At 45.1% G+C, this 17,665-nt stretch overlaps 1 protein-coding gene across 2 annotated transcripts in view; it reads left to right on the top strand.

Annotated features, from left to right (window-relative positions):
* Positions 1 to 598: 598 nt before the first annotated feature.
* LOC119433068 (cyclin-G-associated kinase-like) overlaps positions 599 to 17,665 on the top strand; it is a 72,146-nt gene continuing 55,079 nt past the window's right edge. The window contains exons 1-8 of one of the 2 annotated variants that reach the window (XM_037700215.2): positions 599 to 1,004; positions 5,459 to 5,520; positions 5,737 to 5,796; positions 6,561 to 6,675; positions 7,800 to 7,939; positions 10,309 to 10,434; positions 13,445 to 13,534; positions 16,013 to 16,148. In XM_037700215.2, the coding sequence (XP_037556143.1) occupies positions 848 to 1,004; positions 5,459 to 5,520; positions 5,737 to 5,796; positions 6,561 to 6,675; positions 7,800 to 7,939; positions 10,309 to 10,434; positions 13,445 to 13,534; positions 16,013 to 16,148 (886 nt within the window). In that variant the 5' untranslated portion in view covers positions 599 to 847. Of the gene's footprint in view, positions 1,005 to 5,458; positions 5,521 to 5,736; positions 5,797 to 6,560; positions 6,676 to 7,799; positions 7,940 to 10,308; positions 10,435 to 13,444; positions 13,535 to 16,012; positions 16,149 to 17,005; positions 17,213 to 17,665 lie in introns of those variants that run through there. The other variant, XM_049659211.1, reaches the window with a different exon arrangement.

The raw sequence follows: 17,665 nt of genomic DNA, 5'->3' as shown, positions 1-17,665 counted from the left end.
CTAGTGGGGGCCCAGAAAGACCGGGTTTGGACTCCTGAGTGAACTAGTGCACAAATGAGTGCGTGAATACAATTGAATACTCGTGTGCATATGCGAGTCTGTACGTCTGAACCTGCAAAGCGGGGCACGACGCCTGCTCCATGAATCATCCGGGACGAATTGGGCTGACGGCACCACGCAGAAAATTTAACTCTGTTTCCCGGTGATATCAGTCGTCCAGCACCTAAGCTTCAGCGTGACCGTTGCGTCTTCCACGGTGTGAATAAAAATTTCGGTTCACTCACTTGGAAATCGAACGGCTGGACGGTGTCACTTGAATTCACCGCGGTATCTGATAAAAAGGCGCACTTTTTGCTGCGACGACGGTACAGCTCCTGCCATCTCGCGTCAAGGTAACAAACCTCAACCTAAAAAAAAATTTAAGTATTTTTGCATACAAAATCTTATTGTTCGAGCAATTAATTACCAGTAAAATATTTAAAGCTGTAAGAAGAGAAGTAATGTTAGTAAATACGGCTTGCTTTTATGAAAGCAGCGCCCGATGCAATGCAGCGGCGGACTACAGCACTGCGGTCATAACCATGACGTCATCGGGCAAACATGGCGCCCAGCCGTGAATGGAGCGTCCCCCCCGTTGTCGCACGGGCCGCGGTCGATATGTGAACCTCCGTCGTTTTAACGCCGGAGACCGTTTCAACCTAACCCGTTAGCAGAAGCACGGACGCGACATGCTCTGAAGCGTACGGCTTCACCGTCGCGCCAGGAGTCTTGCGAGAGATCGTCGCGGGGAGTAGCGCAAGGCGACGCCGTCGCACGCCCCCGTCCACTGCTGCCGCCGAGAGAAAGCATGACAGACCTCTTCAAGTCGGCGTTGGGCTACTTCGCCGGCGGCGGCAGTTCGTCGTCGTCTTCGGCAAACGCCCGCGGCGAAGACCACGAGTTCGTCGGCCAGGTGGTCGAGCTCGGCAACCAGAAGCTGCGCGTCAAACGGGTCCTCGCCGAAGGTCAGTTTTTGTTTGCTCTCGTCTGTCCAGCAGTGCGACGCCTCGTTCAAAACGCTTTTCGGGTCCTGATTTCGCGTACCATCATCGCCACTACAGAGTTTTTGTTGTCACTATAGAGTCCTGCTACACCACTCGCCAACGTTTCGCGTTGTCCCTTTTTTTTCATTCAGAGACGGCAGCTTTTCTTTGTTTCTTTAGCCGTCGCATAGCCGGCTACGTTCTGCTGCTGCTGCTGTGAAAGCCGCGGAGCCTTTAGCATGACGCCAAGGCGCGGCTAGCGTTTGACGGTGTCTCTAGAGGTTCTTTATTGCTCGTCACTGCGCCCCGCTATAAGTATCAAACTGCAACCGCGGCGGGAGCGAGTGGCGTCGGGCGAGCAGCTGTTTTTTTCGGGATTGGGGGAGGCAGCCAGGAGGGGCAGCCTAGTTGTCAAGCGCTCCGTCGTGTTTGTGTTTTGCGGCTGTGATCGCGCCCGTATGTCGAGCCTTATAACCCACAGCAACGCACCACCCGCTCCGTTACCTCGTTTCTCCCGACCTCTCGGATTCTTCGACGTCTGGTCTGAACGACCACGGGGCTTTTGGCTCCCGCTTTTGGCCATTCATTACTCCCGGGTGGCTACTCAGCGAGTCACGAACGCGACGGCAAGAAATAAAAAAAGCAAGAGAAAGAAACGCGGCGATTCATCGACGCCGCGGGCGAAACGGCGGGCTGTGCTCGCGAGAAACCGAAGTAGCGAGCGGTCTTGTAAAAGTGTAGCGGTGGGTCGGGAGCAGTTTCGATTACGCTCGGAAAAACGCGAGCTACAGCAGACGCGTGAGCGGAGCCTTCCCCCCCCCCCCCCCCCCCTCCCCACTTTTGTTTTATTTGTTAGTTCGCTCGCGCGTCTCGTGCCAGGCGCCTAGTACGCGAAAGTGGAGGGGAGGTTTTTGTTTTTGTAAATCCCGCCCCACGCATTGTAAAGAACCGATCTTCTCCATGCGTTTCGAAACTTGTGTTGGAACAAACCATCGGCATGCTAGCTCCGCGCTTGTCCCTATGGCGACATCGAATGGTTCGCCTAATTCCGCATGCCATTCGCTTCCGAAATCACGCTAAAATTGTGCGTTTGCGTTCGCTGAAGCACCGGGCGCGTTTCCAGCAGTTCTCGGGACGCACTCATCTGTCACCTGGCGGTTGTCTGGCCTTCTCTGCGTTTTTTTAAAAATGATTTGTTTGTCTGCATCCGGCATTCCCTTTTTTTTGTATTCACTTTATTTTTTACAGGCGCTCAAAAGGATCGCTTTACACGCTTTCTGCAGTGTAACCGAAACGCTCGCTCAAATGCGACACATCTGGAATTTCCTATCCATCTGGTACCCGCCAAGCCATTGCGAAGTTTCGTCAATGCTTTGACGTGTTCTCATCGGTGAGACAGTGATTGCCCAAGGTTTTTCTTTTTAAAGCACGCTACAAAGCCTAGCAAAAATAATTACAAGAGAATATACTATGTAATACTGGATAGGAAAGCCCTACATTTATGGGTGTAGTCTGATGCATATTGCACTCTCCCTGCTCCCAAGGTTTAAGAAACAAAAGCAAGGAAACATTGTGTAGTCACTGCAGCAAACAACGCATCCACACAAAGAAGGAACGCGCCAGTGGAAAGGCTGATCTCAATCACAACGCTGTTGACAATCGCCAATCCAGCTTCACTTTGTTTTCGTTGAATTATTTGTGATGCACTAAATTACAGTGAAGATACTTTTACGACTTGTAATGTTCCACTCAAAAACATAAATGAAGTAGGAAGGGGGGGGGGTGGAGGACACTGCAGTTGACGATCGTCAATTTTGCTTTCATTTTACTAAGACACACCACACTGTTAGTTTTGTGTTTTTGCTTTCTCTTCAGAAACTTCTCACCCCTTCAGAATCTTTCATGCTTCTTCCCACTCCCTGTTCAGAGTAATATGTCAGTAGTTATATGTATGCTGGCAAAAACCGACCTTTCTATCAATAGCTTCTCTTTCCCTCTCTGCAGTAATTTGGTTGGTTCTAGTATGACCCCAAAATGTGCAGCATCGAAAAAATTGTTCCTTCAAATGCAAGCTAACTAAAAAGCAAGAACTACTATCCCCAAATTCTTCTTGCAATTGCACGCCACTTAAAATGCGCACTCTTTCACCAGACGCTCGCTCCCAGCTGTCCCATTTGCATCACCATCGTTCCATTCTTTGTCACTTCTTTCTGCCTGCAATTCACTGGCCTCAATTGCAAGAGGCATGTCGGGAAAAAAAACTACTTTCGGAAAGGCTGTTATATTGGTTTAGCGATGCTGCTGCTTCGACGCTGCCACTGCTATCCAGTTTGCCACCTTTCTTAATCATGATGAGTGGTTAATATTCCTTGTCGTTTTTCAGCTGCCGCCCCTCCGAAGGTGATGTAGCATTTCGGAAGCCCATTTATGAATGCATTGTCAACACCAACATCAAGTTTTTGCGACTGACAAGCCTCATGCTTCATTCTGGACTCTATTTCATACTTAGCAGGCAACACCGCAGTAGCTACTACGTAGTTTGATCATAAGATTGTCACTCCACTCATCTTGCAGTGCAGTTGTTCTTTAATGACAATACTTCCTACTGAATAACTACTTTGTATATTACAACTACAACTTGTGGTTGTAAGGTTATGTCAGATCACGTATTATTTGTGCGTCACTGGGCTTCCAGTATGCCATGGTCTATGTTTTGGTCACAAGCTCAAGCCGTGCTCTGTAGCCGCTGGTCGCGGAAACACGCCACTTTGCTTGTTCGGTGGTAAATGGGTTCAGATTTGCGACGCCTTCTGTGTAATAACTAGGTCATATTTTGCAACATGAAAAAGTATGATGCTCAATGTTACATCTATTCATGCTACGCATACTTATCTTACAGATGGGACACACTGTTTTTCGGTCTCAAATGTGAGAAGTGTCTCTAAGAGGCCTTTATAGCATTGCCAGCTATGTGTGTCATGAAGTAGCGGCCGACTGCAAAATTTTGTGTTGTATATTTTGTAGGAAAGAGTATTATCCTAGATTTAAATGAATATGGGCTCTATGTAACAAAGTGCTTGTGCAGACTTGCGTCAGTCATGATGATAAAACAGGAAAACAGAGGATGATGTAACTGTAAGTACTAACTTTATGGTTTGGTTTCATCTAGAAGCTACTATCACTTCTTGGAACGCATTGTGCAGCGATTCGTTTTCATTTTTAGTTCATCTTATCATCCATAATGCGAAGTGGCCAGTCTTGGTGATAACAGTTGTGCAAAGTTGTCCAAGCCAGTGATAACAGGTGCCAGAAAGACTGGAGAATAATATGGGTAATTACAATATATGCCCATTGTGTATTATATACTTGAAGACGCTTTCCTCAAATACATGTAACTGAAAGCTGCTTTAGGTGTGCAATGTCGTTTGCGTGCATTGTCTATCTTGCATGCTATTCTTAATCTTACTTGTGATCTTTTTGGCGCCCGAAGTTTGTTGTGTAATCAGCATGTTTGTTCTTGGCTCGGGTTGCTATTTCCTTTTCCTACATATTGGTGTGCGTATCTTATGATCGGGCAAGCAATCCTTGGATCATAACCTTCATGCCAAATCACTTCGTTTTGACTATTATCACATTCTTTTGCGTGATAGCCTTTAAAAAAAAAGCCAGATAACCATTTTTTCAACAGTCCTTGTGCTTTGACTGTCCATGGTGGCAGTTACATGCTTGCTTTCAACACGACGCCCATAAATTCAGTGCTACTGAATATAGTTTAGACAGAAGTGGTCATTTTTCTCGAGTGTCTTTCAGTCTTAAAGGTGCATTGAAAAGATACACTAAATGAGTTTTGGCTAATAAATTACTCTTTAAAAAATCTGTTGTTGTTGTTCATTTCTCACTAAGAGGTTGAGTACTATAAGAAAAAATGAAGGTCAAGTCTTTCAACTTTTTTTAATTTCATGCCAGAATGCCAGCACCAATACGTTTGAGTGACGTCACAAATTTTTTTTTTTTGTTTTTCGGGTCGTGGCACTGCAAAATTTCTCAAAAATTTGCTAATTTCACTTTTTGCCACCTTTAGAACAACATACGTAGTCCATATTTACTAATCGGAAATTAACTATGTCTGAGCAAATGCTTTCATAATCCATGATGTCGCAGTGAGCTGGCGGGGGAACTTGAAGTGGGCGTCACCACCCGTGTTTAATATTTGCATGTCTTTTGGGTTACCAAGTCTGCTCTCATGATAAGAGTGTAGTTTACGGTGTTGTTGGAGTGTAGTTTACCAGCACTCGCCTTTCCTTTTTAGTGTTCCTTTAAGGGGCATTTCTTAGTGCTATATAATGCAAGAAAGGAGTTACTTTGGTTGCTTGACTGATACGCTAGCAGCGAGAGTGCCTGTCTGACTGTCGTTTTGCAATGTTGTATCTTTGCAGGAGGCTTTGGCTTTGTATTTGCAGCGCAAGACTTGTCATCGAACAGGGAATACGCACTCAAGGTAATGATCGAACATCCGAGTTCTCGCATGGCTAGCCAATTTGGCACTTCCTGCAGTCACTCCCCTTCCTTCTTTTTTTTTTTTCACCGCTTCCTGATGGTGTCAAAAGATGTCAAAATTGAAAGGAAGTGCTAGATTACAGATGGTATGCAGCTGTTTCCTGTTGTTCATGACCCTGAACTTAACGCTTCGCTTTATTTTCCTCTGTCTCTACAGCGAATGTTTGCTGGAGATGAGGAAGCCAGCAGATCCATTCTCCAAGAAGTCAACGTCCTTGTATCCTTGGCTAAATTTGCGTTCTCGGCTTAGGCGATTTTGGTTGCGAGGGCTGCGTAACTACGGTTGAATATGAATATAACGAGATAACTGGAGCACAACACTTAAAGGGTTAAAGTTGCAAGATCGAAAAAATTTACTTTATTAGGCAGGCAAAAGTGATGTGGCATGCTATTTAAGTTATGACTGAATCCATGCTAAGAATGCATGGCAGAAGAGCAATCCGTCATGAAATGTGGCAATCCAAAAATGACGAGAGGAGTACAAATTCTCTACTTCTGAACAAAAAGGCCTGGTATAGCAGGTTTACGGAAAAAGGCCTGCTGCAGTGTTTGCTGACTCATCGCAGCAGGCTTAATCCCAGCTGTGACGATGGCATTTCGATGGGGGCAAAATGCAAAAACGCTCGTGCACTTCTATTTGGGTGCACATTCAAAAACCCCAGATGGTAGAAACCCCCACTACGGCATATCTCATAATCGGATCATGGTCTTAGCACATGAAACACCAGAATTTAATTATTTTTACTGTAAAAGCTGATTGAAATAGTAAATGGGCTGTAGAAAGAATGTTCCATTTAGAGTGACAATTACGCTGCCTCATTCAAGTTAGTCACCAGACAGTTCGGTGCATTTTGCATGAGCACTCAAAACATACTGAGTACATAATGCTCTGTTAAAGAACACAGTTTTTTATATCTTTGTTGGCCATGGCTGGGTTATCTCGGCAACTTGCTTCCTGGCAGACCTTGACAGCTGGCACAGAAAAAGCTTTCCGGCCACCCAAACGTGATAGACTTCATTGCAGCTGCCGCTATTGAGAAAGGCCAGTCGGGTCATGGGAAATCGGAATACCTTCTCCTCACAGAGCTCTGCCCAGGTGAGAAGCCTTTCATACTCCACACCTTTTGCTTGCATTGGCTTTCAGAGTAGTAGCTTTGAAAGGACTACGAGAGCTGTAGACAGACATATTCTTTTCTAAGGACACTTGGAAAAAAGGTTAGACAACACTTGCAGAATGGCAGATTAATAAGCTGTTAGATATTTTTTTTTAATAAAATGATTGTAGAGGCCACTGTGCCTCATTTTTAAAGTTTGTCTTGCCTTTGCTTCTGTAAATATGTTACTAAATTAAATGTCATTAATTATAGTGCCAGTTTTTAGAAAAGAGAAGCACATTTAGTCATAAATGTGGTGACACTATTTCAGTAGCACGTAAAACCCCCGAATTTTTAAAAATTACTATTTCATTGTTGTTCAGCACTGAAAAAGTTATGCTAATTGCAGTGAGCACAATATAAATCATGGGCATGTGATCATGGGCCGCAACGATTCATGGGCAACAGTAAAAATACTGACAGGAACAATCAGTTCAAAAGGACATATGAGAAACCAGTTAAATTGTCCTTCTCTGCCTTTGTAATCCTAGTCTTTCGACCCTGTCTTGCATCACTCATTTCGCATGTGACTGTGATCCACATGTTGACGCTTTATGAGGTATTTCATCCTTACCTCTATAAGCAATGCCTAAAGGAGTCGGGAAAAGAACAAGGACATTGGATTGAAAAGGGCAGATTCGAGAACAGTGGAAGTCTGGTCCCGTCCTTGTTTGGTCCTTTCTCATCCAGACTTTTTGATCCTGTTTTGCATCACAAATTCCGTGCGACTGCGATCGGTGTGTTGGTGCCGTACAATGGAATATTTAGTGCGTGCTTCTACAAGCAATGCCAAGAAAGAAAGAGACAGGACAAGAAAGAACTAACAATGATAGTCACTTGGAAAGGACAGATGAGCAATCACTTCATATCTCCTCCTGTCCTTCTCTTTCTGATCCTGACCTTTTGACCTTGTTTCGAAGTAGTATTTCCCCATTACGTAGACTTTCAGGAGTGTGGTGCTGATGGTGATTTCTATACTTTTGCAGTGCTGCGTGGTCCTCCTGCACGCATTACAGCTTTGAAAAATTGTCCTGACAAAGTTCTCTACTTTGTGTTGATGCTGCAGGTGGTCCCCTGGTGGATGTCCTTCAACAGCGGACAACAGACCTCAGCCTTGGGCAGGTGCTGCAGATCTTTTACCAGACGTGCAGTGCCGTCTGCCACATGCACTCACAGAGCCCGCCCATCATACACCGAGACCTCAAGGTCAGCACGTTGGCCTTGCGGTGCAAAAGCAGTGTCTCAAATGCATATAAAGGAACCTTAAGTTGGTCTAGTTGGTCGCGATTCCTCAAAAGATTTTTTTCAGTGCAAGGACAGATAAAATGACGGAGAAGCACGCACGGACAGTGCTGACTCGCAACTGAATGTTTATTGCAGAAAGCGCGAATGCCAAAGGGAAATGTTCATGTGCAACAGGAAACAAAAATAAGAAAAGAAACCGGAAAAAATCAATGCAATCAGTTTATCGCTTTTCTGATTTCTGAAAAATTCTGTCTCCTTATCATGTAAAAGATGCCTTGAAACACTTTTTTGACCTTTGTAAGAAAACGATGCCAATCTGTTAGCGAGACTCCTGTGAACATACAAGCTACCGTAAAATTCCGAGCAAGCGCCCCCACCCGTGCAAAAGCCCCCCCAACTTCACTGCAAATTTCAAATTTCTGTGCCAGTTCGTGAAACGCCCTTATGACGCACCGCACCCAGACAACACTGGCCAGCCACATCCAGTCCACAAAAATAAGTTTTTCGTGGCTTTTTTCTTTTTAGGGGGGGGCAGCGAGAACAGCCTGTCACACAGTACAGAGAATATCCATGCGACACAGCCACATAGGAGTGGTTGCCGGCAGCTTCACTGCCGCTGATCACTCGCTAGGTCTTTTCTGTTTCACTTTGAATCTGTAGCAGATGGCGCTTCAGAATGAACCGCTGACGCTCCCAAGCAGCAATGTGTTGTTACCGTTGCTGCCGCAACACCCTCTCCTCGCAATAACTTCACACAAAAAGAAAAAACATGCTATTTGCGGTGCCGCCAGCTGCGATGCGAGCATGGTCGAGCTGCTGTTTGCTGTCCGCCCTCGGTAGCCATGCACTGCAGCTGAGCTTGATTTGTATCGGAACTCTCGTTAGTGCTAAATGTTTCACTGTAGACATGGTTTTTAATAAAGTGAACATTACGTGTCACTTTACTCAAGTGGACATCCTTTTGCCTGGAATAGAAGATGCATTACCAATGCTCATGTCACGTTGCACTGTTTCTGCACTTCTTTCGATGGTTTTGAGAGTGACAAACCACACTAACAAATCTTTGGCTTAATCAAGGTCATGTTAACTTAAATTTTAAATTCATGCCCACTGCACTTTTTTCTTTTTCTTTTTTTTCTGGCAGGAGAATTTTGCAGTTGCCATCTTGAATTTTGAGGCTGTTCCGGGATAGCATCCCCCCCTCACTATGCCGGTAATTTAGACTTGCTTGAGGAGGGGGGGGGGGGTGCACATGCTTTGAATTTTATGGGAAATATTATTGCACTGCATGCAGCAGGGAATTTGCAATCTCGTGTCAACAACAGGGAAAAATCGCTTGCTCTCGCTTCTGCAATGCGGTCATGCAGCAGCATTGCAAGCAGCTGGACGCATTGCAGCTATTGGCTGATTTCGTGATCTCGAGAACATTCTCAATAATACAATTATTGGTCATTTGAGTTAAACACTTGAGAAATATATATGTCTGCAATATCAAAAAAAAAAAAAAAGCAGAAAAGCCATTTCATCTTTGCATTGCCAGTCTAAACATTGCAGTTGCTCATTGCAGCGTAGCGTAGATACTGCAGCCACCACAGAGTGCCCCCACAAACCTTTTCGCATTCAACCTCTTGCGCCCTCTTGCCGCCTCCCCTGTGTAGCTTCCAGCACGCTAGTAGAAATCAAAGGAGACAGAAATCTCCGGATCGGTCCAATAACTGCGTCTAACTTCGCTTGTGTTTCAAGGATTCAAAAAAATTTTTGCAGCTGGAGATTCTGAGGTGATATGATTTAATAGTGCACTCACACTCACACCCTAGGTGTGAGTGCATGTCTGTAAGCGTAAACGGAAGTGACCATTAACGTGCATGAGTATATGAGCGGGTGCGAGTAAGAGCGCGATTGAGTGCTGACGAGTGTGAGCGCGTATGAGAGCGAGTGAGTACATGGCCTACGAAAACATTGGTGGGTACGTACGAGTGAGTATCCACTTGTTCTGCAGTCCTATAGTTCTCAGTAAATGTGATGGTTTAGACATTTTGCAGCACTAATCTATTGCACCAGTATAACCTAACACTCATCATTAATGCCTGCAATTCACATTAAAAATTATTATTTTGCAGTCGGTGTTTATTCGAAAAACATCCAGTATATGTCCCTTATAGCCTGGGGCTAGGGTTTGTAGACATCTGCCAAGCTATCGTTCAGTTAATATTGTGCTTGTCATCTCCAGAAAACCTGAAACCTCTGAAAAGTTTACCATTTGTTTTATAAATTTGAGAAGCCAAATGTCACTGTGTTTTAACATGTGTTTCTGCCGTTGTGTGTCCCAGATTGAAAACCTCTTGCTGAGTTCTAAGGGCACCATCAAGCTCTGCGACTTTGGCAGCTCAACAACAAAATCCTATAAGCCCGACAGCTACTGGACGGCCATCCAGCGGAGCCTGGTCGAAGATGAGGTGAGTGCAGGAAATGCCGTTACTCGTCAACTGAATCCTTTTATCGTAGCAGTAGTTTTTTATAGAGACCTCCAGCTTTGTTTACAGAGTCTCTGTGAGCAGGTTATGTGGGTGCAGTCACCAGCCAATAATTTGGACTCAATGAGGATTGCCTGAATTCTGAATTCCACGAATGGCCAAAGAAGCTGGGCAACGCGTTGCTACGGGCACGTACGATTGCCTGCGACCTCGTCAGTCCGTATTTCGACCATTATCATGCGGTTGCTACAGGCACATGCAAGTACAGAGAGTGCACGCATTAAATCTTTATATCCTGGCAACTCGGACAGAGGTAGACTGCGCTCTGATAGCCAAACGATTGTGCATTTTCTTGCAACAGTTAGTGTGTTGGGCACATCCCTCACTTAATCGCCACCCTTGTTGACGCAGACATGGATGGTAGAATATGTGCCACTTGAAGCTTCTTGATGGTTATGAGGGGCAAAAGTTTATAATAGCAATCAAAGGAGCTGGCTGGAAAGATGTAGCTACTATTTAACACACGAAGGAGCCAGTGTTGGAAGTAGTGTGCCATTTGCGCCAAATTGTTGTTTATCACGGGGTATTGCGCCTCACCTGCGCTAATATGCACTTGCTCCGAATAATCAGGCAGACAAAAAAAAAAAAAATAAGCTTCAGCGATGAAAATGTATTTCTTTGCTTTTTACAATGCCAGCAGTACGAAGAAATTGCTTAATTTTGCTCTGCGTTGGCTTCGTCGAACTAATGCAATGGGCGTGGCTGTAGGCGCCCGTCGTGTTCGCCTGATGCACGTCATCACAGAATGTGCGACACCTATGACCTTGTTCGTTCGAAGCTGTGGGAGCATAGCGGGAGACTTTGCGGTGGTTTTCAGTGGATTGCCCGTAGACCTCCGCCACTGCGGCTGCTATGTTTAGACCGTGCGCATGATTTTCACGGGCATTTGTTAAAGAGGTCTGTGGTATGAAAATATAGACAGTGAGCATTCCATGACAGCTTGCCGCTCGCCACACTGTTGACCGCCCGGTGCCGACTTTTTGTCATGGCCATGTGCCACTAGGCCTAACCAGCACCACTTCATTAGGATTCTGTGGTAAAAGTTGCAGTTTGGTGTGGAGTTTACAAAAATTTCTTGGTAGCGATCATATGGCATTCTAAAAGTAAAGAAATCTCTTCGCCAAGAAAAATGAAGGTTAGGGCAACAGCCTGAATGGTGGTTAACTTTTTTTTTACAACTGCTGTGTTTGCGACAATGCGTGTGCAGATTATGTTCACGCCATCATTACACATTGGGTCTATGCTAAGGAGCTGATCCAAGATAGCCTGGAAGGGGGGGGGGGGGGGTAGGGAGCGGTATATTCAGTTTTGTCAGCGCTAAGTATACAAGTATGTCTAAAAAGGTGCCCAGGAGCCCTCCCCCTCTTTTTCTGTATCCGCCAGTGTCTATGGAAAATGCAGTGGTGCTGTCTGAATAATCAGAGCCGGTGCAAAAAAATCTATCAGTAAAGTACAAATTGCTGTGGGACCGCTACTTTGGCTAGTGTGCTGAAAGGCACCTCTTTTTCAATTATTGAACCATATTTGTCATTGTGTGCACTTCCGTACGTGGCACTTGATTTCTCGCTGCTACAGGTCTTAGATGTTTGCGATCAATCACTAGTGTCTACACACATTTTGATTGGTGTTTTACATACGGTGTGTGGTCCTGAAATAAATTTTTCATGTAATTATTGTGATTCACAATTGTGAGGGCACATTTCTTCGGTGCACCTTTTTCACGGTCGCTTAGCGGTTTTGACATGCGCATAGGGCGCACTTTATTACAACTAGGCAGCCCAACATGGAAAGAAAGAACTGTGAAAGCAAGACAAGGAAGTAGACATGGATGCACAACATTTTAATACTGAACACACGCAATTGCATGACAAACCACAAATGCAGCCTTTACAATTAAAGGCTTGGCTTGGTTTGTCCTGTGGGTTGGGCATGGTTGGCGACTACTGGATCGACTAGGCTTTGCTAATTCTTTTTTTTTTTTTTTTTCCTCTTGAGGAGGTGCTGTGGATGTATCAAAGCAAAAATATCAGACTTTCTGCTCGACTTGATGGCTGGATTAGCATGTGGTTGTGCAGGGGATGTCTGAGTTATTGAACTGCATGCTGTAAAGTGTCCCAAAATTTTAGTTGTCCTTGTACATTAGCCGGCGAGAGGCACCCCATGAGTTAACGGGGCCAATGGCTGTGCAGTCAGTGACTGTATTTGTCATGTGTTGTTGCCACATTAGCTCCCCCAGCAGTGGAACAGTGCAAAGACATGAAATAAGCGGAGACATTAAAAAATGCACAGGCACTGTGTGTGTGTGTCTTGTGTCTTTCTTTCGCTCATGTCTCTTGCGGTGCTCCATCATTCCTAATGTTGAATGTTCCTAATGCCCAAGCGTCCGTCCGTGTCCTCAGCAGTGATTGGTGTCTCAACCAACTGCTCCAGCTGGGCATTAGAGGGTTTTACTGTATGCAAGACTTCTTACAGTTTGTTTAATGCCGAAACACTGAAGATATCCACAGCGGCAGCGCTGGTAACACCATCATATGGTGCTTTTGTCAACCACAACATCTGAGAAATATTGTCACAGAGTGGGGCTCCATATTAGACTCTGACTGAATTCTGGGACTGTTGATATACTGCTATATTTCAAGCATATTTGAACAGAGCTGTATTTACTTTTTCATTTCTCCTTAATGAAGCATGCACGTAACGTCAAATATGTCGATGAGTAGAACTGTGTGTCGGTTACTTTGCTATTGTTTTTACATTGATCTTTTTTCATTTGGTGGACAAGAAATGTGGTACACGTTATCCAGCATGTTCTGCGTACGTTTTGACGGCTTAGTTGAAACCACGTGGACACCACTTTTAGGCATTGGATGTTCAATGGAAGGGTTCCTTGTATTAGATGTCACTATTTTGTGCCTGCTTTTGCTTGTGACAGATGTGCAAGAACACGACTCCGATGTACCGGCCGCCGGAAGTGTTGGACACGTACAACAACTACCCGATCAACGAGGCCATGGACATTTGGGTGAGCGCCTCGTCATTCTCACCTTTGCTCCTTGTTTGTCTACATAGATTTTTTTTGTAGTTACAGTAAGCCTTAGTTAACTCGAACTCTGGTAGCAAAATATCGGTCAAGTAAAAATTTTGTTCTGGCCATGGTGTGAACCCATGTGGTTTTCACCTCTTATCTCAAACAGTTTTTACGCAGTACTCGGGATATCTGAAAATCTCGACATCGAAAACACTAGGGAAAAGGAAACAGGGCAGCGTCGACAGCGTCGCTTGAATTTGCTTTTCACCCGGTGACAGCTTGCTAGCCGAGCCAGACGCCGTGCCGGGCCGCTCTGCCCCACTTATCTTGACCGCTTCTTTAGGTCTATCACCGCTTGCGCGCACTTACTATGCAGCTTGTTGCCAATTTGTTGTGGCCTCACACAGCAGTGGTGAGCTGGGAGTCATAGTCCTTGTTTTTTTCCCTTCTTATTTAGGACGCTGTCAGTGACGCATCAATGTGGTCACGGCGTATTAATCGTGACCCTGAGCAAGGATGATAGGCACTTTTGGAGCAGGCATTGTCAGCCCACGTGCTGCGCCCAAAAGAAACCAGTGTGCGAGCCCACAGCGTTTCAGCGAGATTGGGGCTTAAAAAGGACACTTGCCTCATGCCGCTTCATGCGTGGGCATCCGCTATTGCGCTCTCCCACAGTTCAGTTGCAGTTGTCCAAGTGAAATTGTCTGGAATTCATTATGATGCAGAAAGCAGCAGCATCTGCTTTTTGGATGCCTGGAAGAGGTTATGCTCGGATGGCTGGCTTCATATATTGCATTAAGATCAATCGTCTCGACTCTTTGCCATGCATGTGGTCTTGGCATAGTGCCAGTAACACCATTGTGCATAGACACTGTCGCGGCCAGTGCCGATGCATGGGAAAGTGACCGAGAATATTACTGGCGGCATTTTTGAAAGGCTTCATGCGGTCTGTGTAGGCTTCTATTCTCATGATTTCGCTTATATCGCAATTTTTTCAGATTTTTTTCAACTTCGAGTTAGCGGGTTTTTACTCTAAATTGGGAGGGTTTACTTTACAAAACTGCACTGGGGATGTTGAAAGATGCACGAGGGGAGGGGGCTCTGATATTTCTTTGTCGCCTTGCCATCAAATGTTCTCATGGTGGATTTATACATATAAGTTTGGTATGCCAAAAAATGCTTGCATACACAGCCAAATTTAATCCAGAGCCCCCCCCCCTCTACTACGGCGTCTCTCATAGATCATGCAGCCATCTCAGCTATATATGTACTTGCTCAAAAGCAGCAATAAAACATGTTTTAAGTCAATCAATCATAGCTCATGTATTGCTTCGGAACGTTAAAACCTTGTCTCAGTCAGTCTCTGTCAAATCTGTAGTGGTGAAGCTCCGTAGATGTGAACTGTAGTTTGAGAAAGCATTCTTTTGAGCTCATTATTCCTCAACGTGCTTTCCCAAATTTCCTGCTGTGAAAAACCTTGCTCTAGAGGCTTATTTCTTTAATAACTTGTCTCTCAAGTCCAAGCTACTATGTTTCTTCCTCCTGGGACTTAGTGTCATTATGTTCCCAATTAATATTGGTTATATTGTGCTGTTGTTGATCACCAAAGTTACACGCTCGCTTGGACAGAAGTTGCTTCCCCGAACTTAATGGCTTTGCTGCAATGACATGTAGATGGTTCCGCCTCAAGAGGCAGTGCAGCATGTAGACGTGGCCACTCGGCTTGATGGGCTGTGACAGACCAAAAGTGGCATGCTTGACAAACGAAAGAGCAGAGGGCTGCTGTAGCAGTAGCTTGCTGCGCTTGAAGATAACATTCGGAGGTGCGTCATCATAAGGTCAAATTAGCGTCAGTTCTATAGGAGGCCAAATCTGGGACTTGAGCAAGCTTGAGAGGTGAAGCAACTGCTGCAGGAGTTGGGGTGTTGCGTACCGTTGGATCCACTGTTGAATTGAACACATAATCAGTTATGAAAGCCAATAAACTGGAACATTTATTCATGTTTATTGGTAAAGAACCTTTGTTATACAGTGTAATCTCGTTGAACGGAAATCACTTAAACGGAACTGCTGCTTAAACTGAACGCCATCCTCGTGGTTGGTTGGTTTTTTTGTATTCATGCAAGTGTATTCAGCTTTGTCTCTCAGTAATTGGAACTCCTTATAAACGGAACCAATTTACCTAGTCCCTTGAGGTTCCGTTTAAAAGGAGTCCACTGTAATGAACTGGGCGTACACTTATGTAAGACAAAAATTTGTTCGTTGGCCTTGAATCCATATTGTAGGGATAATCTATGACAGACTACTAATAACTGCGTGTTTCCTTTAACTGTGCGCCCCAGTGTGCAGTGCTAGGGAGCTGTGAAACTGAGTAGTTTTTGTCGAGGGTACTGCACCTGTTGTTGAAAGCGCTGTGCTTGAAACCATATGCTTGCCGACGTGTGCTCATTGTGTGTGTACCTCTTTTGATAGGCCCTGGGCTGCGTCCTGTTTCTCCTGTGCTTCCGCGAGCACCCGTTCCCGGACTCGTCCAAGCTCCGCATCCTCAACGCCAACTACAGCATTCCCCCTGGAGACACCCACTTCGACATCTTCCATGACCTCATACGTAAGTTCTCGCACCCTCTACTAGTTTTCCAGCTTTTTTTATTGCAGCAGTGATGCGGCATTGACGTCATTGTGACGCATTTTAACCTCGAATTTGCGGACCTTTTGTGGATGGCAGCTAGGCAGCCATCTAGCTGTCAAACGCCGTGCACCATCAGCTGTAACCGCGAGTGTTCACAGCTGTTCTGGCGGTTTTCTTTTTTTTTTGTTACTTCGGGCAATCTTTTTTTTGTCTTTCTTTCTTGAAACATTTTGTTGCAGTCATGTGACGTGTCACAAGACCTCATGGTTTAGGTCTTTCTGTTTTACTGCCGTTGCTGCGTTTCTTCTGTCCTCTAGTTTGTCAGTCACAGTTCACAGCACTCTCTAACTGTTTGCAAGTTCAGAAGCCATTTTTTGCTTCTGTGCAAGTTTTTTCTCACCCCTGTCACTTCTTCATGTCCCCTTGTTCTTTCACGTCACTAGCATGTCTGTCACATGCCAAGGGCCATCCAAGCTTTTGCTAAACAGTTCTGTGCAGTACTGCAAAAGCTGTAGCTGCTTTCATTGGAAAGGGTTATATGACTGTACTGTTTCATGACCTCTTATGCAATATGACCCTTGTGATTCATTTCATTCCTGTTTCCTTCTTTCAACGATTGGGTAGTTCCTGAACTCTGCATTCATACAAACATCATAATGTGGCTGTACCTGACTGTTTGCCAGAACCAGTTCCCTTGGCTGGTCTTTGCAGTAGTGCACCGAAAATCTGGAACAAAGCTTAGCAGCTGATGTAAAACGCCTCTATCGCATTTCCTGTCTTTCTTGGCTTTGCTGAGAAGACAGCAACGGCAAAGTGGTCTTTGCCATTGTCTACTGGCGAGCAGTTGGGCAGCAGACGTGCTGCGCTGTGCGGTGTGCCCTTGGCCTCCCTTCTTCTGTGGTGCTCAGACTTTAAGTCTTGCCTGAAAGTCATCATGATCGATAGGATTCTTGAAGAACTCGCGAGCATGCTGTCGTGGTGTTCGTGCTGTGCTGGTTGGAGTCTCGCTGAAAGCCTTCCTGTAGTGGCCAAGGTTATTTCAGGTGGGATGTTGCATTTTCCCTGGCTAATCTTGGGTGGTTGAGAGGAAGGCTGTGCACCGCTCATCAACTAGGGGTGCGATCTTGTACGCGTTCCCAAAATGGAACGGAGGCGGTCCGTTCCATCGAGCCGCACACGATTGGTCAATTTGATCTGTATATACGTTCTGTTGCTTGTTCTCGGGACATCAGCGTGCAGGTCATTCATTTTTATTAATTTTTATTTTTTTTGATGGGTGAGCAGGACAGGAAGGGCTGGTATGGTAATACGGATTGAAGACTACTTATTTGGTCCAAACTTAGCATCATGTTGTCCGCTGCTATGGGAACTCTCGGAGAGCTTGAAAGAAATATCTGGTGGATTTACTGAATTTTGTTCTTTGGGATTAAGACTAAGTATGTGACCTTACCCTTGAATTGTTGTGCTCATAGTGTGTTTGAACACTTGAGAACTCA

Source organism: Dermacentor silvarum, chromosome 11 (genome assembly GCF_013339745.2).
Source record: "Dermacentor silvarum isolate Dsil-2018 chromosome 11, BIME_Dsil_1.4, whole genome shotgun sequence".
Lineage (NCBI taxonomy): Eukaryota > Metazoa > Arthropoda > Arachnida > Ixodida > Ixodidae > Dermacentor > Dermacentor silvarum.
The sequence above is the reverse complement of the archived record's forward strand: the minus strand, read 5'-3'. Positions and strand labels throughout refer to the sequence as shown.